This window comes from Histoplasma capsulatum, genomic scaffold (genome assembly GCF_000149585.1).
Source record: "Histoplasma capsulatum NAm1 scaffold_3 genomic scaffold, whole genome shotgun sequence".
Lineage (NCBI taxonomy): Eukaryota > Fungi > Ascomycota > Eurotiomycetes > Onygenales > Ajellomycetaceae > Histoplasma > Histoplasma mississippiense.
In genome coordinates, this window is record NW_001813980.1 from 2,055,422 (window position 1) to 2,077,857 (window position 22,436).

Sequence of the window (22,436 nt, forward strand, 5' to 3'; positions counted from 1 at the left end):
GGCGCTGTACTTTCAAAAAAGGGCGTTCTGAGTTTATCGTCGCGGTATGTAGGTAGAATAAGGAAATGCACGCAAGATTCTCACTCAGAAAACGCCTTTTTTTTTTATTTTTTGTTATCTGTTTTCTGATTAGATCCCACAGAAAGAAACATTGCGCGCCAGCTTACATTGAACCGTTGATACATCCAAGGGGCAACATCACTGGAAGGGAGAGCGGTGCGTGGTCGAGGGCCACCACCACCATGGGGGGAAAATGAACGCGTTATGGGTTTCAGGGAATGGGTAGAGTTATTTCTTTCACGGACCTTGGGAGCTTGGGTGAGAGCCGAATCCGATATATTGCCCTGGTCCTCTCCAAAGAAACGCTGCAGGCACTTGTGGAAGCGAGCAGTACTATCTTTGGATCCTTGGCTACTAATTGTCGTGGCACTTGCAGCAGACGGTCTACGATGGTCGGGGTCCATGGGGTTGTCGGGGGAATCACTGCGGCCAGCGTGGTCGGTGGCTGTAGAGGGGAAGGCGGGAGAGGTTTCTTGGTCGGAACCATCATTCAGAAACGTTCCTGGCGCCCGGGCTGATTTCAACGCGCTTGGCTCCAACGATGATGGTGGTGTCCATGATGGCGAGCGCCTGTGCTGGGTCTCGCGGGGGATATCCGGGAAATATGGCGGGGGGTAGCCTGCAGCACCGAGAAGCGCGAGGGCCTTCCTATGGCTTCCAAAACCAAGCTTCATGTCGGTTGGTGACACGTCGGGGGAATATGATCGGCGATTGGCACTCCTAGTACTCCTAGCACTCCTATTACTCCTTGAAGATGACCGTGGCTTTCCGATCGGTCGCAATCTGAGATACAAATAATTGTCAACGCCAACTTTTCCCCTCGCGATGCAGTTTACGAAACATACCTTGGATCGGAGCCCGAAGTCCGCACAGAAACCGGGTGACGGCTTGTAGAAGCTTGGCCTAGGCCATGACTATGATCCCCCTGCGTCGCGGTATCATGGGATCGCCAACTGCCAGCACTAGAGCTCTCCGAACCTTGCCTTAGATCCCGATCTTGCGGCCGCTGGCGTCTAGCCATGTTGGGCAGAATGGATAACTGGCGCAGATCAACCTAGACGAGGGCAAGGGGAAAGGCTCGCATGCACGGATGTTGGAAGCATTCGCTCTCGTCAAGCTCTCCAGCGACACGAGGGCGCTTGGACCATTCGATGACTTCGGGGAAAGTAGAGAGCAGTGATAAGTCGCGCATATATATAATAGAGGTAGAAGAGGGATTGGGTCGGGTTATGTATCGTATGTCAAATGTCGAGTCGCGGAACTTGCTGAGAATTGAACGGGCAATAATAGCTTCATTGGTTTCAAAAGGACGACATGAGGCGTCCCATGGACAAGGGGTGGTTGGGAAGGAGAGGGAGAAAGGAGGGGAAGGACATGGGATAACACTACAAGGCTAAAGTATTGCCATTGCTATTTCGTAGACGGCGTATGTGGAATGTATAACTTGACTGTGGATGCTGAGACACGAGTAGACAAAGACAAGAGACAGGGCGGCGAGGGGGTCGGAGCTACCTCACCCTCGTATCAACAGTTCCTCGTCAGCCCAGCTAAGCGCAATGACGAAACGGCCCACGAAGCGTTGCAGCACCGGAGAGGGCAGAGGCAAGTTGAGTATCGTCCTCCCGATAGCGATGTACATCGACTGCCGATGGTTGATGGTGGTCGTTGATGGCGATGGTTGGGAGTTCATACGTAGTCATCCCAAGCAGCCTTCTTGTTCTGGGTCAGTTTGCTCGGTTTGGCTGTTGCGGCTCAACTGCGGGTTTGGCTGACTAACTCCACTCCACTTGTCCCATTGGGGCTCGCTGGTGTGCCCTGGTCCTGGTCCCTTCGGGTTGCAAATATCCTTGCCTGCCAGACGGGCCTCCGATGGGATTTCCCTCAATGAGATCTCTGAATAACGTTATCAGTCCCTCTTACCATCCGTTACCAGCAATATATTTATTATTCATGATGTAATTTACTGGGCCCTGTTGTGTATTGAGTGTATTGAGTGTATTGATGTCTCCTTTCATTACCAGCAGATGCGAGCACTAGCAGACACTTTTTGCTGATCGTTTACTATGTACATACAGATTACACTCCCTGGGGGATGAAGAGAGACGAGTTCATGCTGTGACTTGTGAAGAGGAAACCATATTCGCGGTGATAAGAAGCAGGAAGCTTGTAAAAAGCAATCAGTGGAAGACCTTCGCTTTTACTCCTCCTCTTCAGCGCAGCGCTAAGGCAGCAGAGAGCGAAACAACGTAGACAATACATGCGTTTGAATAAATCATCAAAAACTTTAAGACGGCTAAGTACGGCTAACCGGATCAAGCCGCAATCTCACAACATCGCCCAGAGGCTTTGACCCTGGCCGCTTCCAATGCGCCCTGTTTCAAGTCTCGAAGAGCCTGCTCTATATATTCAGTAGCACCACAAAATTTTAAGGATAAGTGAGATAAGCACAATCAATGGCAGGACGCCGAGGAGAAGGCAGGTCAATCATATTGTGGTGACTGGGAAGAATGAGGTTATCAAAAAAATCGCTTTTGAAAGCAGTATAGGATGTAATGTATTTAACAAGAAAAGAGAAAGGAAAGGAAAGGAAAGGAAAATATAGGAAAGAAAAATCTCCATGACAAACAATATCGGAATAAAGCCCAGAACGCCACCAGTACGACGATGAAGCACTAAAAATAAAAGAAAAGGAAAAGGAAAAGGAAAAGGAAAAGTTATGTACAGAGGAAGACAACCCATCGCTCCCCAGACGAAGAAATATACTACCCACAGCATAACGCCCCCCAGTTTGTTTCCCCGGTTCTTCCCCCCGTCCCCACCCGGACGGAAAGAAAGGAAGAAACAAAACGACGAGAAACAAACAAAAAACATAAAAGGGCTTATCCATCCATTAATCTATCGGCAAATCATTCCATAAGCTCAACGGGCGGTCGAGCCGTGTGCGCTATAATGCGTTTCCCCGATCCGAGACTATCATTATCCATCTCCATCTCCATATCAGAAACGTCGCCGCCAACCGTCGTATCCTCGACCATAACTGCAGGCAAATGAGGGCTGCTGCCATGGTGCTCCGGGTAGTAGATGAGCGTACTGCTCCCGCTGCGCTCTCCACTCAGGCCTGGTGCCCGGGGATATGATGCGCGCCTAGCCGCCGCGCTGGATCCTTCATGATCGTTTCCGTGCATGTAAACATCCGACGAGATGGAAATGGGAGTGTCCGGGTCTTGTCCCGCCATACCATCAATGCCTCCCGCTGCTGCTGCAGCTGCACTGTCGAAACCGTCTGAACCTGTGGCATCTGTTGTTATCGTCCCGAGTCTGCCCAACGCTTCGGCTAGGTCGGTGGCGTGCACTTCTTTATTGGGCGGGCCTTCATTTCGCATCATCCAGCCGTGCGGGGGACTGGGCGGGGGACTGATGAAGAACAGCTTCTGTGACTTGGGTGCTTCGAGGAGGTTGCGTTTACGGCGCTCCTCGGCATCTTCGACGGGGGTGTTCTCGCCAAAGTAAACTCTGGCGCGGACATTTTTGCCTAGAATGGCCTCGCCGTCGAGGAGCTGGCGGATTCTTATGGCGGCGGGGATGGACGTGAAGGAGCAGACGATGCGACGGAGGGAGGGAAGCGGGGAGAAGGAGTTTAGAGGCGTTATGCGGGATATTTGGGCTTTGATGGCGTCGAGGGAGGAGGGTTGGAAGAGCGACAGGTCGTAGAGTTCGGTTATTAGGAGGGTGTTTGAGGGCGGGGAGGGTTGGATGGGGGGAGGGAGGTTAGAGAGGTCGAGGGAGAGGCCCTTTTTTCGTGCTGAAGGGGAGGGGGAGGCACGGGAGGCGCAGGTTACAGTGTGTGAGGTGGGGGAATCTGCGGAGGAGAAGGAGTCTGTCGATGATGCGGATTGTGTCAACATGGTTATTGACAACTTGAAGTAAATACGGAGTAGATAAGATAGATATGGGTTGGCGGGGAGAAAGAGTCGAGCGGTTGAGTTGAGGGAACTCTTTAGCCAAAGCTGTTCAGACAACCGTTGGGGTGCTGGAGTCCAGAAAAGATAAATATTGTGATTATATATTGCCGCAGAGTGAGCGCCACCGACATTCTTCAAATAGCTACGCAAGACAGCATCGTGGCGAGGGTTGGCGATGGAAGGCAGCACGCCGGGCAGACCCAAGCGCAGCAAGCGACGACGTGACTGGCGGGGAGAGCGGAGCCAGCAAGCGCTGCGGCGGACCATGGCGCAGCAGCTGGCAGGCAGCTGGCAGCCAACGGTCTCGAGTCCTGGCGCTGAGCCCCGGGCTTATTTAATGAATTATTTGGTGAATCCCTATTTCTCACTGGAACCCAATTCCTCGTCGACGCCTCGTCTCATCTACTGTCTGCTGGGTTCCTCTGAGATATTGCGCTCTCGCTACGCCCCAATACTTCGACCAGGTTGCTGCCCCACAGAACAGCTTCTCCAGTTTCTGACATCTTCGTCCATAACTACAAAGTACCCAGACGAGGTTTCAAATCACTCCGCGGCCATCTTACCCTCAGGGGCCGCCGGGTTTGCAACCGTAAATTGACGCGTGGGCGAGAGGCCAGGTTCTGGATCTGTCCTTAGATCCAAACTCCGCCACAGTGATGGGACAACACGATCAAGCGTTGGTTGATGGGATTCAGTCCCTTTTCTGCCCAAGGTTGGATCAAGACTGTTAAGACACCCGCTCTCTGCGTGTTGCTCGAGACTCGAATTGGGCCGTTGAAAAAGTCTAGAATGCCTGATCTATCGCATCTCCTTCATCACTGTGTAACTAACTCGCTGCGACCACTCGAGCTTTTGTACTGTATATTTATACTCTCAGTGAGGAGAACAGCAAGACATGCATGCGGATAGCATCTCCGACTCGGCTTAAGTCTCAAGGGCTGATTTTCTCTTCAACTAACTGCCCCCGGATGCTACATGATGTTTCATTCCATTCTTTTTTTTTTTTTTTTTTTTTTTTTTTCCCTTGAATGTTTTTTTCTTTACTTGTAGATTTTTTTAGTGTTGGAGAAATTCAAACTCTACCACGGGGTCTTCAATTGCTGCGCCTCGAAGTCCATACCCGATTTTGACCTTTTTGCCCACAATGCCTATCCAATCCCCACAGAATAGAGCTCCTCACCCTGTCAAGATATCTTTTCATTTCCGGATAAATGAAGGCAGAAAGGGAAAAAGGAAGGAAAAGAATGAAAACTTTTTCACGCCGTTGGGAATTACAATCTCACAACATTTGTCAACCCAAAGCTCGGATTACTGAGCATTCGCCCTCAGATTTTACGCCACTGGTGTACACATCCCACCACCATGTTATACTCTTCCTGGCTACAGCCTTTTTTCCTATCGTTGTACAGCATCGCAGCTGATCTCAACGAGTACCTTCGGAGATCCCTCTCCCTTCTTGCGTGTCCCCAAGCTTCTTTGCGGGAAATTGTTACACGCTGATCAACTGGACTCGTACAGGCGCTTTTGCTGCAGGAAGGAAACCAAAATCGGCTTTGAAGAAGTCGTCATTCGCCTACATCCGACCTCTTTTTACTGGCAGCTTCCGGGAAAATTGAAAAGAGGCTCAAAATCCACTTCCCTAGCCGAAAAATTCTCCTCATCAGAATTCTAGATATCAATTTCTTCCGCGTTTTATTCCATGAAATGTGGGTTTCGATACCCCAGTTCCCGCCGCTCACTGAGAGTTGGCCGCGGAAAGGGGGAAAAACAACAAAGATTCAACTCAATTCCTACACCCTCCATTCGGAGAGGTAGGATGTCACATCCACGGAGGCTCTTCCTTTTTCGTGTGTGTCCAGGTTTGACAAAGCGTGCAACGCCAACGTGTCTAGGGTGTATAGCACAGCTTGATATCTTCTCACCAACGGCGGAGCAATATGCGAACGTCCGTGGGTGAAAGAGGAGAAAACGTCCTGGAATGGTTCGGATGATGCAAGATGCAGCCCTTGCCGTTTAAACACTTGATTCTGGCTACCAACAGAAACCCTTTTTGCGTCCCATGTTCACTTTCCGGTTGGTAACCTCATAGGTAAGCTAAAGGAATATATATTTCCAGCTGTTGGCTACCTGGCGTCAGTCCCAATACTCTCGGAACTTCGTGACCTTTCTTAAAAGTCATCTGCTGCATCAACTATTACCTCCCCCAAGTCCCTCCCTCCCTCCCGAAACAGATTTACCAGTGGGAGATGTTTTTAAAATGAGGCCCCCGCATTCATCAATGTTTCAATCTTTCCACCCCGCCCGCACCCCATTGACAGACAATCCGCTCCAGGATACGGTTTCTGTTTTGACAATGGAATATTATTATTAATATGATAATAATAATAATAATAATAATAATAATAACAATAATAATAGAAAGGATACAACATCCCGCCGTGCGAAGCACACAGCTACCGTTCCTGCCTTACTTTATCAGTTCGGCTATTTCCAGCTCCCATATCCCGTGTTCAAACATAATATATAGTCCGGCCAAAACGATTTCGTCGTGCGAGAGACTTAATCCCGGACCTGACGATGACCACAAATCTCGACCGCCTTTTTCCCTCATCTGTTAGTCGCTCACAGGTATCATTTGGCTAAATCAAATATAAATACTGGACGGTGACCATCTCAACCTATTCGTCTCAATCTAAGAGAAAGGGGAGGGAAGAAAAATTGATAGATATAGGTCTCAAGAAACCCCTATATTCAACTCATTTATACCTCGACTCCGAACAAAGCCCAAACCAGCCAAAAATTCAATATTATTATATGATATCCCGCCGCCGAACCCGGAAAATCCAAACCCATCCGCAATTTCTCCTCTCCAGCACCAAAACCCCAAATAGCCAACTCTCACAAAAAAGAAAAGTAGAACAAAGACGTCAAAGGATATAACTGGAAAAAAGAGGAGGAAACGTCGGTGAAAAGACACCAAATACGCCAACCATGTGCAGCAAGGCCTTCTACGTCCACAGCTGCGGCCACAGAAGCTGGGGGCCCCTCCAGCGCTGCGGAAACAGATACGTCTGCCCGCCCGAAAACACACTCTACTACCCTATCCGAGTCAACAACCCGTGCAGGTTTTGTCGGCCGCGCCGTCACAATGCTGCTGTGTCTGCGCCTGCTGACGCACTTACCAGTTCTCCCAGACGATTCGACGTTAGCGGTGTCGATGACTCTGTCTATGGCGATGGTGTGGTTTTCAGTTCCAGAGGTATCACCTTTTCAGATTCCGTGGAGCGCGTGTCGGGGAGATTATTTCTTAGGGGTGATTATCTTTATGCGGGATAGGAGAGGGGGGGAAGGGAGGGTATAAATCAATATACATATATATATTTTCAACTCCTTTACCTTCCCCTTTCATCTTCTCAACCTTTATCTGCCCCTGTTGTATTTCTTTTTAGATTTACATACTCTTGAGCTTTTCATGCGGGAGGGGATTATCCTAGATATTTTTCTGCCTTAAAAGTTTGGGTGATGGAAGACGTTGTTGATCAATCCATGCATGCTAATAACATCGAGGCGTTTAACAGGGTTGGAGAGGTAGTTACCGTCCCTATTTTTTTTTTTTTTTTTTTTTTTTTTTTTTTACACTTTAGTTATTTTATATATTTAACTTTTAACCGTCTCCCCTCTTCCTTTTGCCATCCAAGACGTACTCTAGATATGTCTCCTCACATTCGAAAACCTCTTATTTTTACATTTTATGTTCATGTTATTTTAATTTTGTTTTCGTATCTTTTTTATCTCCCTATCGCATGAATCTCACTGGTTTCCCCTTTCTTTGCTATCTCGCTTCTTCCACCTTAGAACAAGGTTACGTAATTCTGATGGGGGTAACTACGCTATTATAAAAGATTCATAGGAAAATAATGCTCCTTGCGGAGGGGTTCCTTTTATCCTCCTTGGCTTGAATATCTCGAGCATGTCTCGAACGAGCTCCGCCTTCACTCATTAACCCTACAGTAATCAATATCAAATCAACCCCATGTCTAGGATACCTGGCATGATATGATATGCAAGACTTATGAGAGGTATTACTGCTGTGTCATAGCTTTTGTTTCATACACCAAATCATTAAAAAATGGTATGCCGCAACATGCGATTATCCCTACTCCTGAGATCAACGTCCCATACTTCTTGATCTTGATTGGATTCATCATGGGACCAGTGGTTTAGGCTAGGCGCATCATACGAGAGAAGCCATGGAATCAGTCTGGGGCTACGCTTGGATCTCTCCATGTCAGCTTGAACATTTACACCGTAGCACTGCCCATGCTTCAGCTACGTCGATGATCGGCTGCTACAAGCGACTAGTATCCATGGATTTCAACCGACACAAGAAAACTGAGCATATTTCATTACTAGCAATTAAGATATTATTGGCGGCAAGCTCCGACGCATTTTTGATGTGCATTTATCCTCATCGGAAGCCGCTGGCAGTTGCGGGTTAGCAGCAAGCATGGCCATCACTCCGCAAAAAATGCGTGACTGGATCGTCAGGCGCTGATCCGGGCGATTCAAAGACACACACGCAGCAGCGGAGCCCGATAAGCAGGGGTTCCAAGTTTACATGTACTCGGCATGTACATACAATTGATGTATCCCCGTCCACTTCAAGCACTGGAACTCTGTCGTCATATGAGAAGAGAGTGCTTATCGCGGCTTAGGATATCCTCTATATCCAAATCAGGGAGGCTAGACGAGCAGACCAGCCACCTCATGCAGACCCGTCTCTTTTGTTGGCCAGGGCAGTCCACGAAGACGCAGCGGATACTTTGCGATGAGCCTCGAAGACGTGCTTTTTCCTTTTTCTCCTTTCTTCTTTTATAAAAGTAACGCGGAGTTAGGAAAAAGTAAAAACTGCGCCGGATTATTTGTTCCCCGCCGGTAATTTGCCGTAATAGAAAGTAGTTGCTGATGAATCTTAACCCTGACGCCTACATGTAACAAGATACGAGATCACATCAGTCCCTCGCATTCTGTTCCAGGAGCGTTTCAGGAACCCATTGGCATCAGTTACTTGGACCCTTTAACAGGGCAGTACCGGTTTCCAGTTTTCATTGAGGCGTACAAGCAATATCCACCACAATATGGGCGTTTGTGAGCTGGATCTAAACATAGTGTTCTGCCCCCAATAATATATTTATGATAGTTAGATGCGTCACAAACTGAAAAGGAAACCCGAGTGACACCCGATTCCAACCTGTCAATCTTTACCCTCTAACAACTCAAAGGAACCCGACTGGTCGGAGTACATACACAAAACAGTTCAGCGGAGAATCCACGTTTGAAGAATATCGTATGAGTTCCAATCTGTTTCTGTGGCTACTCTTCCCGCCTCCCGCGAGCGAGCCGCTTGATTCCGAACCAGCATCTTTTTCTTATTTTATTTTGTATGTGTGCCAGCGGACCAAGATAACGGAACCTCTAGCCTTCAATTTCCCTTGTTACATATCCGTTAATTGTCAACGGGGTCGCGCGCTGCTTAGCTTCCAGGATCCACACCCAGGGGCGCCATGCTGTAATCGACATAGGATTTGCCATCCCTGTCCTATATCCTTCATAACCAGGGGTTGCGTCCCTGTCGTTGGCCCGTTTGCCTCTTTACGTTGATTCTTCCGTCCCCGCAATACGCGCAACTTTGGTTACGCGGTTCCGTTGTTTTTCCAGCACATATCTGATCTGGCATACGAGAACGATGCTTCCATCCAGTGTCATGTAATTCACATGGAGAAGAAAGAAATTTATCCGATGAGAATGCCTGTCAGAGCTAAGATCAAAAGAAGATCTGTCGTCAAGGCGATGGGTGGATGATGATGTGAGATTGGAGAGTTATGTTCCTCTGTTCAAATAGAGCCATGTCTGATATCCTATGGGGATACGTCACCGGCGAGATAGGAGCGATAAACTGTATGTATATCACTGACTATCAAATTGATTTTATATTACGTACAGTACATTTTTCCCTGTATTTTGGAAGGTTGCAGGGAGTGACTGAGGTTGACAATCCCAACCCTAGATAGCAGGCGAGCTCCATAGCTCAAAAACATGAGGGCAACAAGTACCTGCCGCTGAATGTTCTGCAAACTTACAAGCAATCGGTACATTTTCAGGAAAATGGCTACAAAGGATAGGTGTGAATCCGATCAGAGGCTTTTGCTATTTCTCCTTTACATCTGTCATCGGGTGAGAATGAGCCTCCTCCACATTGCTGCGGACACTTACAATATATATAATTCGTACAGGCGTAGCTGGCCAATGCTCTTCAACGCTATTTTAAATTTCCGGTGCTGTTGACCCCCGCTCAATAGCCCAGTTATTGGCATACTGCAACAAGCCACATACATGTTACCTTGGATCAACGACAATTCAGCGCAGCAGAATAGCCAGATGAGCCACAACTACCCAGCTCTCATGCGTCAAGTTGGCGAGTTACAATTCCTGGAGCAAAGGTATCCGACAGCGTAATTGCGATAGAAGCCGTGAAGTATGAATTGCACGGAAATAACTCTTCCGATGCAAGAAAAACATGGATGAGGAGTTTGCTAGCAAGAAATCGTCTCTCGCTATTATCTACCGGAACAGGTCGGTGCTGGAAGTAAAGGGACATTGATATACTACTATGTATGTATCTGGAATGAGGCTGCTCTGATCAACAGCTCCCATAGCTGGTATTAAGGTTTGCAACTCCAATTGGCCATCGACGTTATGCAAAATGCAGTTTGTTGCATTTTTAGCTCATGATTTCCTGGGTGAAAATTCTCCGATAACTCCGATGAAATACGGCAGTAGGCCAGCCTTCATAAACTTGAGTCCTAAGCTAGGGTGATGATCTTGCACTAGATGTCCTTCACCTCAATGGAATTGTGAGATTTTGACAGAAGGGTAGCTTCTGTTTGGCTAATCAAGAAACTGAACAGTGATGGGTGAGAGTGCCGAAAAAGGATTACATCTTTCCCTTTTGAAGAGCGTCTGGGAACGGGCGCGAAGTGAGGCGAGTTCCCTTTGATCAAGTATCAGAACAGCTGGGAAAAAGAGGTCAGATTGGCTGCAAAAACTTTTGCTGAATAAGTTCTCAAAATAGTCAGTTCGTCGTAAACCTGTTGCGACAAGATATATATCGACTTAATCTTTGAAAATCAATAATCTCTAAAATAATAGCCTCTCAGGATGTGGCGCACATTCCTAAGCAATTCCCTAACCAATGCAGAGCGATTTTAGAGTTTTCTCTGGTTCGTGTGCCCGAAATTTTCTAAATCGTATTTGAAGGAGAGATTGAGAGTCAGCTCGATTAAAAACGATGCCAACTATATTCACTACTTAGAGGCTGGGGCGTCCTTCTGAGAGTACTCCAGCCTTGACCCTGGCAGGACTTGGACGACACACCACAGTGAGCCTAGCTCCTCCTCACCCGGGGCCCCTGCCAGGGTTTCAAACACCAGCTCATCTTTCCATCACGCAATTAGCGTCTAGAGTCGCCGGCCAAGTCAAGAGGGTCCAGATGGCGTAGATTACCATCCAGTGCAACGAATATTTATGTGCAACCCACCAACCATTGATATTATTGTTCCAATGTCGTTGTCGATACGTTCTTGAATCGCGATGGTCCACATAATTGGGTGCTGGCTCTATAATCAGCCATTGCCTTTTTTCTTTTGCTTCAGAGAAGCGGATGGCTTGCAGGCAGTAGACTTATCAACCAGCGGCAGGAAGAATAAGTTGAATGCAAGGTTAAGCGTTAGGCCGAGTAGCGTTAGGTAGAGTAGAATGTTCCCGCTCGTTGACTTTTGTTCGTTCAGCTTCTTCCCTTCGAACTCGAGAAATTGGATGGACCATAGAGTTAGCAATCATTGGTGGAAGGAGACGCCCTTGGAGAGCCGTCCGACACTTGCGCTGATTGTGGCTTTTTACATGGCTATCCCGTACAAGCATTCGCCATCGTTTCCCCTCTTTTTTTCCCCCCACCATCTGAGCGTCGTACTTTCATTCTTGATTGCAAATTGTGCCAAAATAGTCGATTACCCTATTGAACAAGAATGCCGGATTAGGGTACCTGAAACAAGGGGCCTTGATTAAAGGCAAATCGGATAAGTAAAACCTTGTAATCCTCTGTAGGGCAAAATGCTGCTACCAGCTTGTCGCTCTCACACGTCCAGCTAGTGCCGCTCGCCCATGACAAATACTAGCTGGATAAACAAGCTCTCCTGGCAAAGAGTCGAGTAGGAGGAGTCAGGACTGAAGATAACCATCCCGTTTTCATCTTCATAAAGCTGTTGCCATGGCTTTCACAGGATCGATCACATCTCACTCAAGTACGTCCTGCACATAAGCTTTATATCTCAATGTTGTGTACATGCATAGTGGAGACAGTACACGAGGCTAAGCGTGTGTCGACCAGCAATCGTGATCATGTAGTTAAGCTGTCTCGAAGAGTAGTGACTCTGACTCCAGTGAGGTATGGACAAACTTGAGAGGCACAGCACCCCAGTGGCCATCGGTAGCGCTCTTTCTGAAGTAGACATCGCCTGGGGATTTTCTTCATGGTAACGGCGCTATTAAGATACCTACGATGCGCTCCAACTCTTACTGAGGGATGAATTCAAAGTTTCACCTAATCCTCAAGTTGATATCGTTCAAATCAATCCAGGCGAGGGGTAAGCCATTGCCCTTTGAACGAGAGAGGCAGTGTTAGGCATCGAAATAGCGGAAGATTTAGTTTCGTGGGCTGATAAAAAAATACATTACATGTGGTAAACCCGGTAAGCCAACTCAAACCAAGGCTAAACATTCCATAGCCTCGGTTCTTTTCTGGGTTCCAGGCCACTATTTTCGGTGAATTTACCTCGAATTCGAAAGAATTGATGTATGGCGCATTTTCTCTGTAGGCTCGCGTTCGAGATGTGTAAGTTAAGGTGGCTTCGACTGAGTCGCTATGGAAATCCACCCAAATGAGGACCGACGGGAGCCTCGGGAACCTCGACGCAGATCACTCGTGCGGCGATTATTCCCTCTCAACGGAAGTCCCAGCGGAATTAAATTTAAGCGGAGAGCTTTGTGAGATGGGGCTTGGTGGAGAGACCTGACGCTCGTTCTCCCGGCGATAGCTGGGGAAAGGAAAGGAACCAAGCCACCGAAAGCCCGGATGGATCCCTGTGAAAACGTGGGTTTTGAACCCCAGCTCAGGATGTCTGGAATGAAAACCCACACTAACGAAAATAGCGGCATCCACCAGTAACCGCTACTGCATTCCCGTGCAAAAGAGCACTTAGAACAAACCCCTGTAGGGTGCCAGGATGTTTTGACCAAACGGACTGGAACCTGTGACACAACCAGCAGTTCTAAGTCGAGATGTGTCCTAGAGGCCCGGCATTTGCTTCAAGAGACCGTGAGCTGGTGGACCTTCGCGTTCGAGCAAGACACGCTGTTGTAAAGCATCCTGAGCCATTTACTCCCATGCGCCCCATAACATTGGGAACATAACCATCAGAGTTGAGTATTAGCGCATCTTGCATTCTTGTTGTGCTTGATCATCCAACGACGCCTGGCTTGGTTGGGGTCTTCCTTCCTAGCAATTGACTATCTCCGACAATCTCCAGCAGATATTTCACTTGCCCAATCAGTTTTTCCCGTTTCAGCATTCCTCTGTCATCATATACGGCGGTGATTTTGCCGCAACGCCCACAGGCGTGAGTGTGAGGCGGAGAGGAATGTGATCGAACTAACTACCAGCTAGCTTGCCAGGCTTACTAGAGTTTCTAATGAGAATGGGTTATCAGTTATGGCCCTTCTACGGAGTACATTTGAAAGAAATGATAAAACACCCACTCCTTCCAGGATTGATTGACGCTTAATGATATATGAAAGAAAACTGATGTGAGCCGCAGTTGCTATAACATACATACCAGATGAGTGTAAAGGAGTAAACTTCAGTCGCAACCAGTTTTATGCTGGTACCTCTGATTGATTCACCGAATTTCTGGAATCCAAAATCATATGGATGGATTGACTGTTTTGCGGTGTCAGAGAATTCGGTTTGACTTTCACCTGAGGGTAGTCGAACTAGCAACAGCCAAAGAATGGATAAAGGGTTTGGGGAGTCTTCTAGCCTCAGGGAGAACGGGTTATTGGGGAATGAGCCACAAAGTTGGTCGTCGTCTTAGGTTGGTGGGTCAATACTTGTTTAGTTTGACGTTGGAGTAAGAAACTTATCAACGCTGACACTTTTGCCTACTTTAATATAATAACTAATATATTTTGGCTGAATTGAGCTACAGTCGATTGACGATTTGGATATGATTGAGGGGAGCCGAGAATCAAAGGAGCAGGGAGGTGCCCTTCCTGGTTTCTTCTAACTTAGCCTCATAATACCTCAGCCCAAGTACACAGAAAGTACATGGCCAGGTACTTCGACCCCACAATTTGGACTCGAATAAAGTTTATCCATCTTACGGACATGGATGTCGTTTCATGGGTTGCAGCATATTCACGGCTCAACCCCGGATCCTTACTAGTATGGTGGATTAGAGTCATTTTGGCCCGATCCTGAAGTTAGAGAATACCCACAACTCAGGCAGGTTTACTCGGTGCTGGGGCCTAAGGATGGCGTTTGAGATGCCGATAAGAGCAGCTCTATCCCGTAACGAAGGGACATATATTATTCCCTGAATTCGTTGCCATAGCCATATATAGGTCCCGAAAACGAGCCTACCAGAAGGAGGGACGAGACCAATGCCAATTTGCTTTCATAACATCTGAGAGAAATAATGATGCTTGCGGTTGAACAGAAGGTCCAGGAACTTGTCGCACATGTTGGCATCGCCAGAAACTGCTGCTCCCCGGTTGTGAGTTATTCAAGAACTGCTCACTATATTCCAGAGGAATCTTAACCGCCACTGACCCAACTAGCAGCCCAGTGAGAAGAGTCCCTGTAGTTTGAATGTTGGAGTATCAGACAGGCAAACACCCATTGAACGCCAAAGGTACCAGCTCTGGCCCATCTGGAAGAAGCCAGGGATGGCATCTGGACGATGCACACCAGATCTGAGCGATCTGAAGAGCCAGTTTAAGGAGCGTGGAACGCTTTATCGGCGTCGTAAAATTAGTGTTCCAGAATTAGGGCCTATGACGACCGTCCAGGAAAAGAACATAGATTCGCGTAAGTGTGCCTCTAATATCCCTAATTGCAGTAGTTACCGCTAACTTTCCTATAGCAACAATACCAGGTAAATTTCCTACTCATGAGCGGTCTAATAGTGCGCCTGGAGTATCGTCGAGCCAACCAACGTGTCAAGATTCTGCCCTTGATCCAGTTGGCGAGCCACCAAGTTTGTCGAGGAAGACATTTGGAAAAGTGCTTGGTCCTTCACCCATGGAAGACGATAGACATAAGTCAATAAAAAGGGCATCCTCATTACTGCTTCCTGATACGCTGGAAACATATCAATTTGCTGTAAACGTGGTTGGATCTTCCAAAAGTAATTTGCCCATTGCAGGTCTGGAAGAAAACAAACTGGAAAATGACCAGCCACCCGAAGTACCACCAAAGTCGCCTCGGCTTGGTCTCCGAATCCCAACTACCCAGCCAACGATCAGTTTTTCTAGTGCCAGCTCAAACTCCTCTGTTACAACGTTGGCTGCTCCAACGAGCAGTACCCCAGCTGAGAAGTGTTCGGCACAGAGCTTCATATTTCCCTTACACGACAGGAACGCTGAAACACAGTCGGGATCATTTGACTTGGGACTATCCGCAGTCCCATCGGGTTCGCCGTCCCCACTGGAAGGTAGAGGCACTCGCAGCCATTCGAGGAACAGAAGTGTCGCAGTATGCCAAACGTATCGCAGCGCGATCACACCACCGCCCATGCTGCAAAGGAAGGGTTCAATGCCGCTAGGTAACAAGCCAGACTTCTCTCAAAATTCAATCACGGAGACACCCCCAAGGAATAAATCTCCAGTACAGAGTGCCGAGGTACCTAAGCCCAATAAGGAACCTTCAGACCATGCATTCCTGATCCTACCCGCCGGGATCCCAGCGCACACTGCCTCGAAATTGCTTCCACAGGATGAAATCGAGAGAGTGAAAATCCAAGCGTGGGAACAGGCCAAACGTTTTGAGATACTCAAGTACGCAGAAGTCAGATCACTTTCTAGGGTAAGTTTTCTTTGATTTTGCAATATTTGAGCTTTGTCCCTGTATTTATTTCAAGCTACTGAGGTTGGATAAGGAATTGCGAGCGCTCGATAAAAGGTGCGATTATCTCCGCAAAACCTACAAGTCTTTGCGATCCGGGCGTCGAGGGCTGCACACACGAATGATCTCGTACCTCAAGTCACCCCGGGTCTCCAAATTCTCAAGGGAAGGCATCCTGAAGCAAGAAGAAGCCCTCTCCGAACTTGACCAGTCCATTGACGAATGGGCCTACAAGCTGGACCTTGCTGAAAATAGAAGGATTCGTATTCGACAGAAGTTGCTTGAGCACATGGCCGGCACAATGACGCTATGGACCCCACAGTATGAAGGCGAGGCTCTAGAAGATGACCTGACACCCTTCCGAAGCCCCCCGAGTCCTCCAAGGGCGGGGACTCCACCATTTGTTAACCGCCGGGAGGTAGAGTCAATTAAGATATATGCAGATGCCGAGTTGCAGGCTCTGTTCGCTAACATCGAAAAGGAGATGGAAAAGATGATCCACCCTGTACCGTCAACCCCACCGCCAACCACTCTGATTTCCTAGTGGTTCAAATCACTGTGCCGTATTTATACACAGCGCAGTTCCTTTCGCGACGGACAAATCGTCCTAACCGCCTTTCCATATAACATCTCATGAATTTTCTTCATTCGGTGAATTTTTCGTCAATACCTCTCTTTAATGCAATTTCTTTTCAAGCGATACGATCATGTTTCAACGACACAGTCGACTCCGGTGGTTGGAAGCATGTGCCGATGTCAAATTCAAGTTCTCCTTTGCTATTGTGCTTCCTTGGTGTTATCGTCATTCCTATTGATTCATTTGTTTTGAGTTTTGTTACCTACTACTAGTATCCATGATGTTATGTTGTACGTATACTTGATGAAGTTTATGGGAGGATGGGTCAGAGGATGAATGATATAAGAAGTATTCTTTCTTCACACATATATATCCCAAGCAGAAGCCGAAGGTGAACTGAAGATTGAAGCTGCGTTTTGAGTCAATGGTTGAACTTAGCTCCGCCCGGAATAATGTTCAGCCGTCAGATTCTGGATTTTATAATTTCATCGCAAGATTCGAATTTCCTTTTCCAGTAGTCCATAGATTTCAAAATATTCGTCCCCCACCACTCCCAAACCTCTTAACACCCTTCTATACAATTAACTCCGGTTGCACCGTAGACTATATTCCATACCTGCACATCATGATCTCGAGAAATATGATACGGCAATGCCAGACTGCAAAGTCTGCGTTGTCTATTCGTTATACATCCAACCGTGCTATTCCCGCAACAAGACCTGCATATTTGCAACCTCTTTCGCAATCTATAAAGCCTTTTCCTCCACGATTATTCCGGCGATATTCATCTACGGAGTCCGAGGGAGTGGACCCCAAGAAAGAATCCGCCTCAGAAAAGAATGGCAACGAAAAGAAAACAGAAGATGCTGAAGAACTTGTTAAAAAGGAGCTCGAAGCTGCCAAAAAGGAAATTGTTGATCTCAAGGTATGAGGCCTGTTTGCGTCCGTCTCATTAATTTTTATGCTTCTTTAATGGTGGTCGTCCTTCTGGAAGACATTACAATACAATTTCAAAGGAAACAAGTATCTAACATATTGAAACCCTAATTATAGGATAAATATCTCCGCTCCGTTGCCGATTTCCGAAATCTTCAAGAACGCACACGCAGGGAGATAGAGACTGCCCGGTCTTTTGCTATCCAGAGATTCGCAACAGACCTCCTCGATTCAATTGATAATCTCGACCGCGCTCTCGCTGCCGTCCCTGTAGAAAAGATCTCTGGTCCGGGCGAGCAGGAAAACAAAGAACTGGCGGAACTGGTATCTGGCCTTCGGATGACCGAGCGTGTCCTGTTCAGTACATTGAACAAACATGGGTTGGAGAGATTCGACCCTTCCGAGCTGGTAGACGGCAAGCCTCAGAAGTTTGATCCAAAATTACACGAGGCAACCTTCATGGCTGCTGCGGAAGGAAAGGAGGATGGAGACGTGCTGCACACCCAAACTAAAGGATTCATCCTTAATGGCCGTACACTAAGGGTAGGATGCTACCCCCCCATGATTTACTACTGAACAAAGCTGACACGATACGATTCGCAAAATTACAGGCTGCGAAAGTCGGAGTTGTAAAAAACTCCTAAGAACGAACTCATACAATTTGCGAGTCGATACAATTTGCGAGTCGATACAGGACCACTTGTCCCCCTCTTCGCTGCTCGATCATACAACGTCGCCGCTATCTCAACCACAATACAGATATTGAAGGCGATAGTCTCGTTTCTCCTACCAGAAACCCACACATTTCCGATTATAGCTACAATCCCTTTTGGCCCATTCATTTGCCTCACTCTATTCTCTGTATAATATCCATGCATGTATTCAACGCGGACAGGAAAAAAAGATATCTTGAATAAAATGGAAGAAAAATCACGGACGATGGCGTTTTTCCTATCTGGTACATTCATCATCTTCACTGCTTTGAGAGGTACTTCTATGTTGAGCTCATACATACATTCATCCATATATCCCTCATTTTCCTAGTCTCTCTTGTATATTTATTATCTCCATTTTCATTTGCTTCTCTTTCATTATTCTTTTTTTCATCCCATTTTCCTATTATTATTATTATTATTATATATCTCTCCTCTCTTAATGTGTTCATCATCCTCACTGCCAGGCTTGGGACCGGTAGTACGATGCGATATGGTGGATTTCATTTTCTTCTTCAGCTTTTAGCCTTCCTTTATTTGTGACCCTTTCAAATATATTTTTATTAGAATGAGGCGTGGCCTGGGGGTGGGACTTATTGTTATCCAACAAGCCATGAGCCTGAAAGCATTTTTCTAAAAGTACACGGTATTGTATGTAAAAAGAATCAAACAAGATGTATACCCTCCAAACAAAGCCGTCCATATAGATACTGTACATCTAGAATCGCCATTCATCATCTTATCTCCACACCAGCCTTCTCCACTAACTTCCTCCTCACCATTTCATGCAACTTATTCGTCTCCTCGTTCGTCAGGGTCCTCTCCAAACTCCGGTAGTTAACCCGATAGCATAAACTCTTCCGTCCTGTCTTCGGATGTGAAAATTCATCGACAAGCTGCACATCCTCTACTAAATCTCCGGCAATATCACGCACAATTTCCATTATATCGTTTTCATGGAATGGCATGCGACCGCCCGCAGCAGCAGCAGCTGAAGGTGGTAACCAAAATGCAACGTCCTTGTAGCATGCAGGGTGTTTGGAGAAGGGGACGAAGCGGGAGATTTTACCTGCTTGGAATTGGGAGAGGAAGCGCGGATCCCGGGACCAGAAGAGGCGGATGTCCGGGATATTGAAGAGGAGCATAGCGATGCGCTCGAGCCCGAGGCCGAAGGCCCAGCCGACGCGGTGTGGGACGCCAGCGGAGATGAGGAGTTCTTGCTTGACGACACCGCAACCGAGGACCTCAAGCCAGTCGCCTTGCCAGAATACCTCGAGTTCCCAAGATGGGCTGGTGAATGGGAAGTAGGCTTCGACCCAGCGGACTTTGAGGGGTTCCTGATCCGTGTGGGCGGATTCTGGAGTTCCTTCACGCGCTGCGGTGAAGATTTTAATGACAAGTCGCTCCAGAGAGCGTTTGAGATGGGCCGCGATCGCTTCCGTCTCTTGGACACTGAGATGTTCTGCTTGCAACGGGTTTCTTTGGGGGTGTATGGTTGGGTTCGGATCTTCGACTTTAACATTGTGAGCGGGGATCTTATTGGCGTCATTCATTATGGTATCTGCGGTTTGCGGCGAGTATTTCAAGGGGTCTTCTCGAGGACGCTTCCATAATCTTGCGCACTCCATTTGGTGGAAGACTGGGTAATGGCTGCGGTCAATAGCATCTCGTCTGTAAACATCTGCAATGACCGTATATCCCTCCTCGTCCGGGCATGCTTTCTCATTCAAGCCCAGGCGCTGGAAATAACTGTGCTGGTGAGCACTCGTATGCGTCCTCAAAACAGTAGTTTTGTTTACATAGTATGTATCCGTCCTACTTCGCCCAGGATGATTCGCAGGGAACCCGAGGATATCAAAGTTCTGCGCCGTCGAGACGATGGGGTTAGGTTCAGCATAGTTCCCAAACTCTGGCCCCGTGAATTGGCTCTCTATGAGCTGGCGCGTAATAGAAAGAGGGTGGTTTTCATCTAGATAGAGGCGACGTCCGATATGGGACAGAATATTGCCCGGTGTATTGGTCCATTCGTCGACATGGTGAATTTTGTCTCCGTCTTTGATGCCCTCCTGGGCCGGCCTGGCTGTTGATACCTGGCGATCAGGCCGGGATTTCGATTGCCCTAGAGCTCCCACTGGGGCTGAGTCTGCAGCCGCTGCTTCTGCCCCTGTTGATGTCGAGCTGTTGGATCTTGAGTTGACGAGGGGAGTCAATTGGCTCCGCGCAGGGCGATAATATCTTGAGGATTTTGCTGTGGCATGCCCCTGGTTAGAGGCCAGCCGCAGAATCCGGCCAGTGGCAAGCAGTCTCATATCTCTAGGCCTTCTGTCGGTGCTCGTCCGTTCCCCTTGATCCAGTCCGGGACAGAGTTAAATAACAAATTTTAGCTGGTGTCGCGGAAATCACGAATTTGCTCGAACCGTTATCCAGTTAGTAGTTACCATAGCTGTCAGCTAAATCCCGGTTGAACCAATAGACGGCGCCAATTGTTAAATCTTGGGTGGCGCCAGGACGGCGGGTGAGAATTATTTATGGGCCAGGGTGCGCTCGTCCTTGGCCTCAAGATATAAAAATATATAGAACGAAAACTTCGACACACCCTCGGCCCAGCAACGGACGGGATGTATGTGTGCACTGCTGAATTGCTACAATGGCAGATAGCGACAATATGAAGGGCTCTGAACCCTCGCCTGCTCAACAGCCGCCCCCCCCACGCCATTATCCCTTCTGGTTCGGAGGTTCTGCGTCTTGCATGGCGACCGCAACAACGCATCCCTTGGATCTATGTATGTCGCATTCCCATTTTTTCATTTCTGCCGTGCTTAGGATACGTTTGACTGACGTTTGTTGCAAAAAATTCTTATAGTGAAGGTACTATCACTCTAAGCGCTTTTTACTTGTCGATTTTAAAAGCGCAGTAAGTAATTATCTCTACTGGTTATAGGTCCGCCTCCAAACCCGTAAGCCAGGGGATCCAGCTGGCATGCTCAGGACTGCCGCTCACATAGTCAAGAATAATGGAGTCCTGGGTCTATACAACGGTGTGCGTTTGTATCTATCCCGAGCACGTTGTGGTGCATCTAAGTACAACCGGAGAAAAACACACTGATGGATGAACGAAACTAGCTCTCCGCCTCCCTCCTTCGCGCAATCACATACTCAACCACCCGGTTCGGAATCTATGAAGAGCTGAAATCGTATTTTAGCTCTGCGGAATCTTCCCCTTCTCTACCCACCCTTGTCCTCATGGCTTCAACTGCAGGCTTCGCTGGCGGGCTGGTAGGTAACCCGGCTGACGTTCTCAACGTCCGCATGCAATCCGACGCAGGCCTTCCCCCAGCCAAAAGACGAAACTACAAACACGCGTTACACGGACTGGTGCAGATGGTCAGCTCGGAGGGCCCATCAAGCCTATTCCGCGGTCTGTGGCCGAATTCAGCCCGCGCGGTCCTCATGAACGCTTCCCAGCTATCTACATACGATACCTTCAAGGACATATGCATCAAACACTTTGGCATGTCGGATAACATCAACACGCACTTCACCGCTTCGCTCATGGCCGGGTTCGTGGCGACATCTATATGTAGTCCCGTCGATGTGATAAAGACGAGGATCATGACGGCGAGCCCTGCGGAGTCGAGGGGCCAAGGCATCCTTGGCCTGTTGAAGGAGGTGTTTAGGAAAGAAGGGTTTTCGTGGATGTTCCGGGGCTGGACTCCTAGTTTTATCCGCCTGGCACCGCAAACTATTGCTACGTTCTTGTTTTTGGAAGAGCATAAGAAAATATACCGTGCCTTGTTTCCGCGGACTGAGGACGCTATTCTCTAACACCTGAAAGAAAAAGGGCAAAACGGGTAAAGAAAATACCTGACCCGCGGGTGACGACGACCACCTAATCCTTGGCTTTAGATTGGATCAAACAGTGTCTCCTCACTACGCCTCAATTTTATATT

The 22,436-nt window shown here is 47.8% G+C and overlaps 6 protein-coding genes across 6 annotated transcripts; 3 read left to right on the forward strand and 3 right to left on the reverse strand.

The window, feature by feature from the left end:
• Positions 1–80: 80 nt before the first annotated feature.
• HCAG_03755 (hypothetical protein) lies at positions 81–1,081 on the reverse strand (the record flags this gene model as incomplete). The annotated part of the gene is made up of 3 exons (XM_001541607.1): positions 81–95; positions 168–843; positions 906–1,081. The coding sequence occupies 3 exons, from the start codon at positions 1,079–1,081 to the stop codon at positions 81–83; spliced, it is 867 nt and encodes a 288-aa protein (XP_001541657.1).
• A 1,885-nt stretch (positions 1,082–2,966) lies between these two features.
• On the reverse strand, positions 2,967–4,289 carry HCAG_03756 (conserved hypothetical protein; the record flags this gene model as incomplete). The annotated part of the gene is made up of 1 exon (XM_001541608.1): positions 2,967–4,289. The coding sequence occupies one exon, from the start codon at positions 4,287–4,289 to the stop codon at positions 2,967–2,969; it is 1,323 nt and encodes a 440-aa protein (XP_001541658.1).
• Positions 4,290–14,833: 10,544 nt separating this feature from the next.
• On the forward strand, positions 14,834–16,804 carry HCAG_03757 (predicted protein; the record flags this gene model as incomplete). Its single annotated transcript, XM_001541609.1, has 4 exons — positions 14,834–14,911; positions 14,976–15,225; positions 15,281–16,221; positions 16,277–16,804. The coding sequence occupies 4 exons, from the start codon at positions 14,834–14,836 to the stop codon at positions 16,802–16,804; spliced, it is 1,797 nt and encodes a 598-aa protein (XP_001541659.1).
• Positions 16,805–17,462: 658 nt separating this feature from the next.
• HCAG_03758 (predicted protein) lies at positions 17,463–18,417 on the forward strand (the record flags this gene model as incomplete). The annotated part of the gene is made up of 3 exons (XM_001541610.1): positions 17,463–17,762; positions 17,891–18,316; positions 18,385–18,417. The coding sequence occupies 3 exons, from the start codon at positions 17,463–17,465 to the stop codon at positions 18,415–18,417; spliced, it is 759 nt and encodes a 252-aa protein (XP_001541660.1).
• Positions 18,418–18,943: 526 nt separating this feature from the next.
• HCAG_03759 (hypothetical protein) lies at positions 18,944–20,795 on the reverse strand (the record flags this gene model as incomplete). The annotated part of the gene is made up of 2 exons (XM_001541611.1): positions 18,944–19,031; positions 19,255–20,795. The coding sequence occupies 2 exons, from the start codon at positions 20,793–20,795 to the stop codon at positions 18,944–18,946; spliced, it is 1,629 nt and encodes a 542-aa protein (XP_001541661.1).
• Positions 20,796–21,133: 338 nt separating this feature from the next.
• On the forward strand, positions 21,134–22,311 carry HCAG_03760 (hypothetical protein; the record flags this gene model as incomplete). Its single annotated transcript, XM_001541612.1, has 4 exons — positions 21,134–21,269; positions 21,350–21,354; positions 21,428–21,526; positions 21,610–22,311. The coding sequence occupies 4 exons, from the start codon at positions 21,134–21,136 to the stop codon at positions 22,309–22,311; spliced, it is 942 nt and encodes a 313-aa protein (XP_001541662.1).
• Positions 22,312–22,436: the final 125 nt, after the last annotated feature.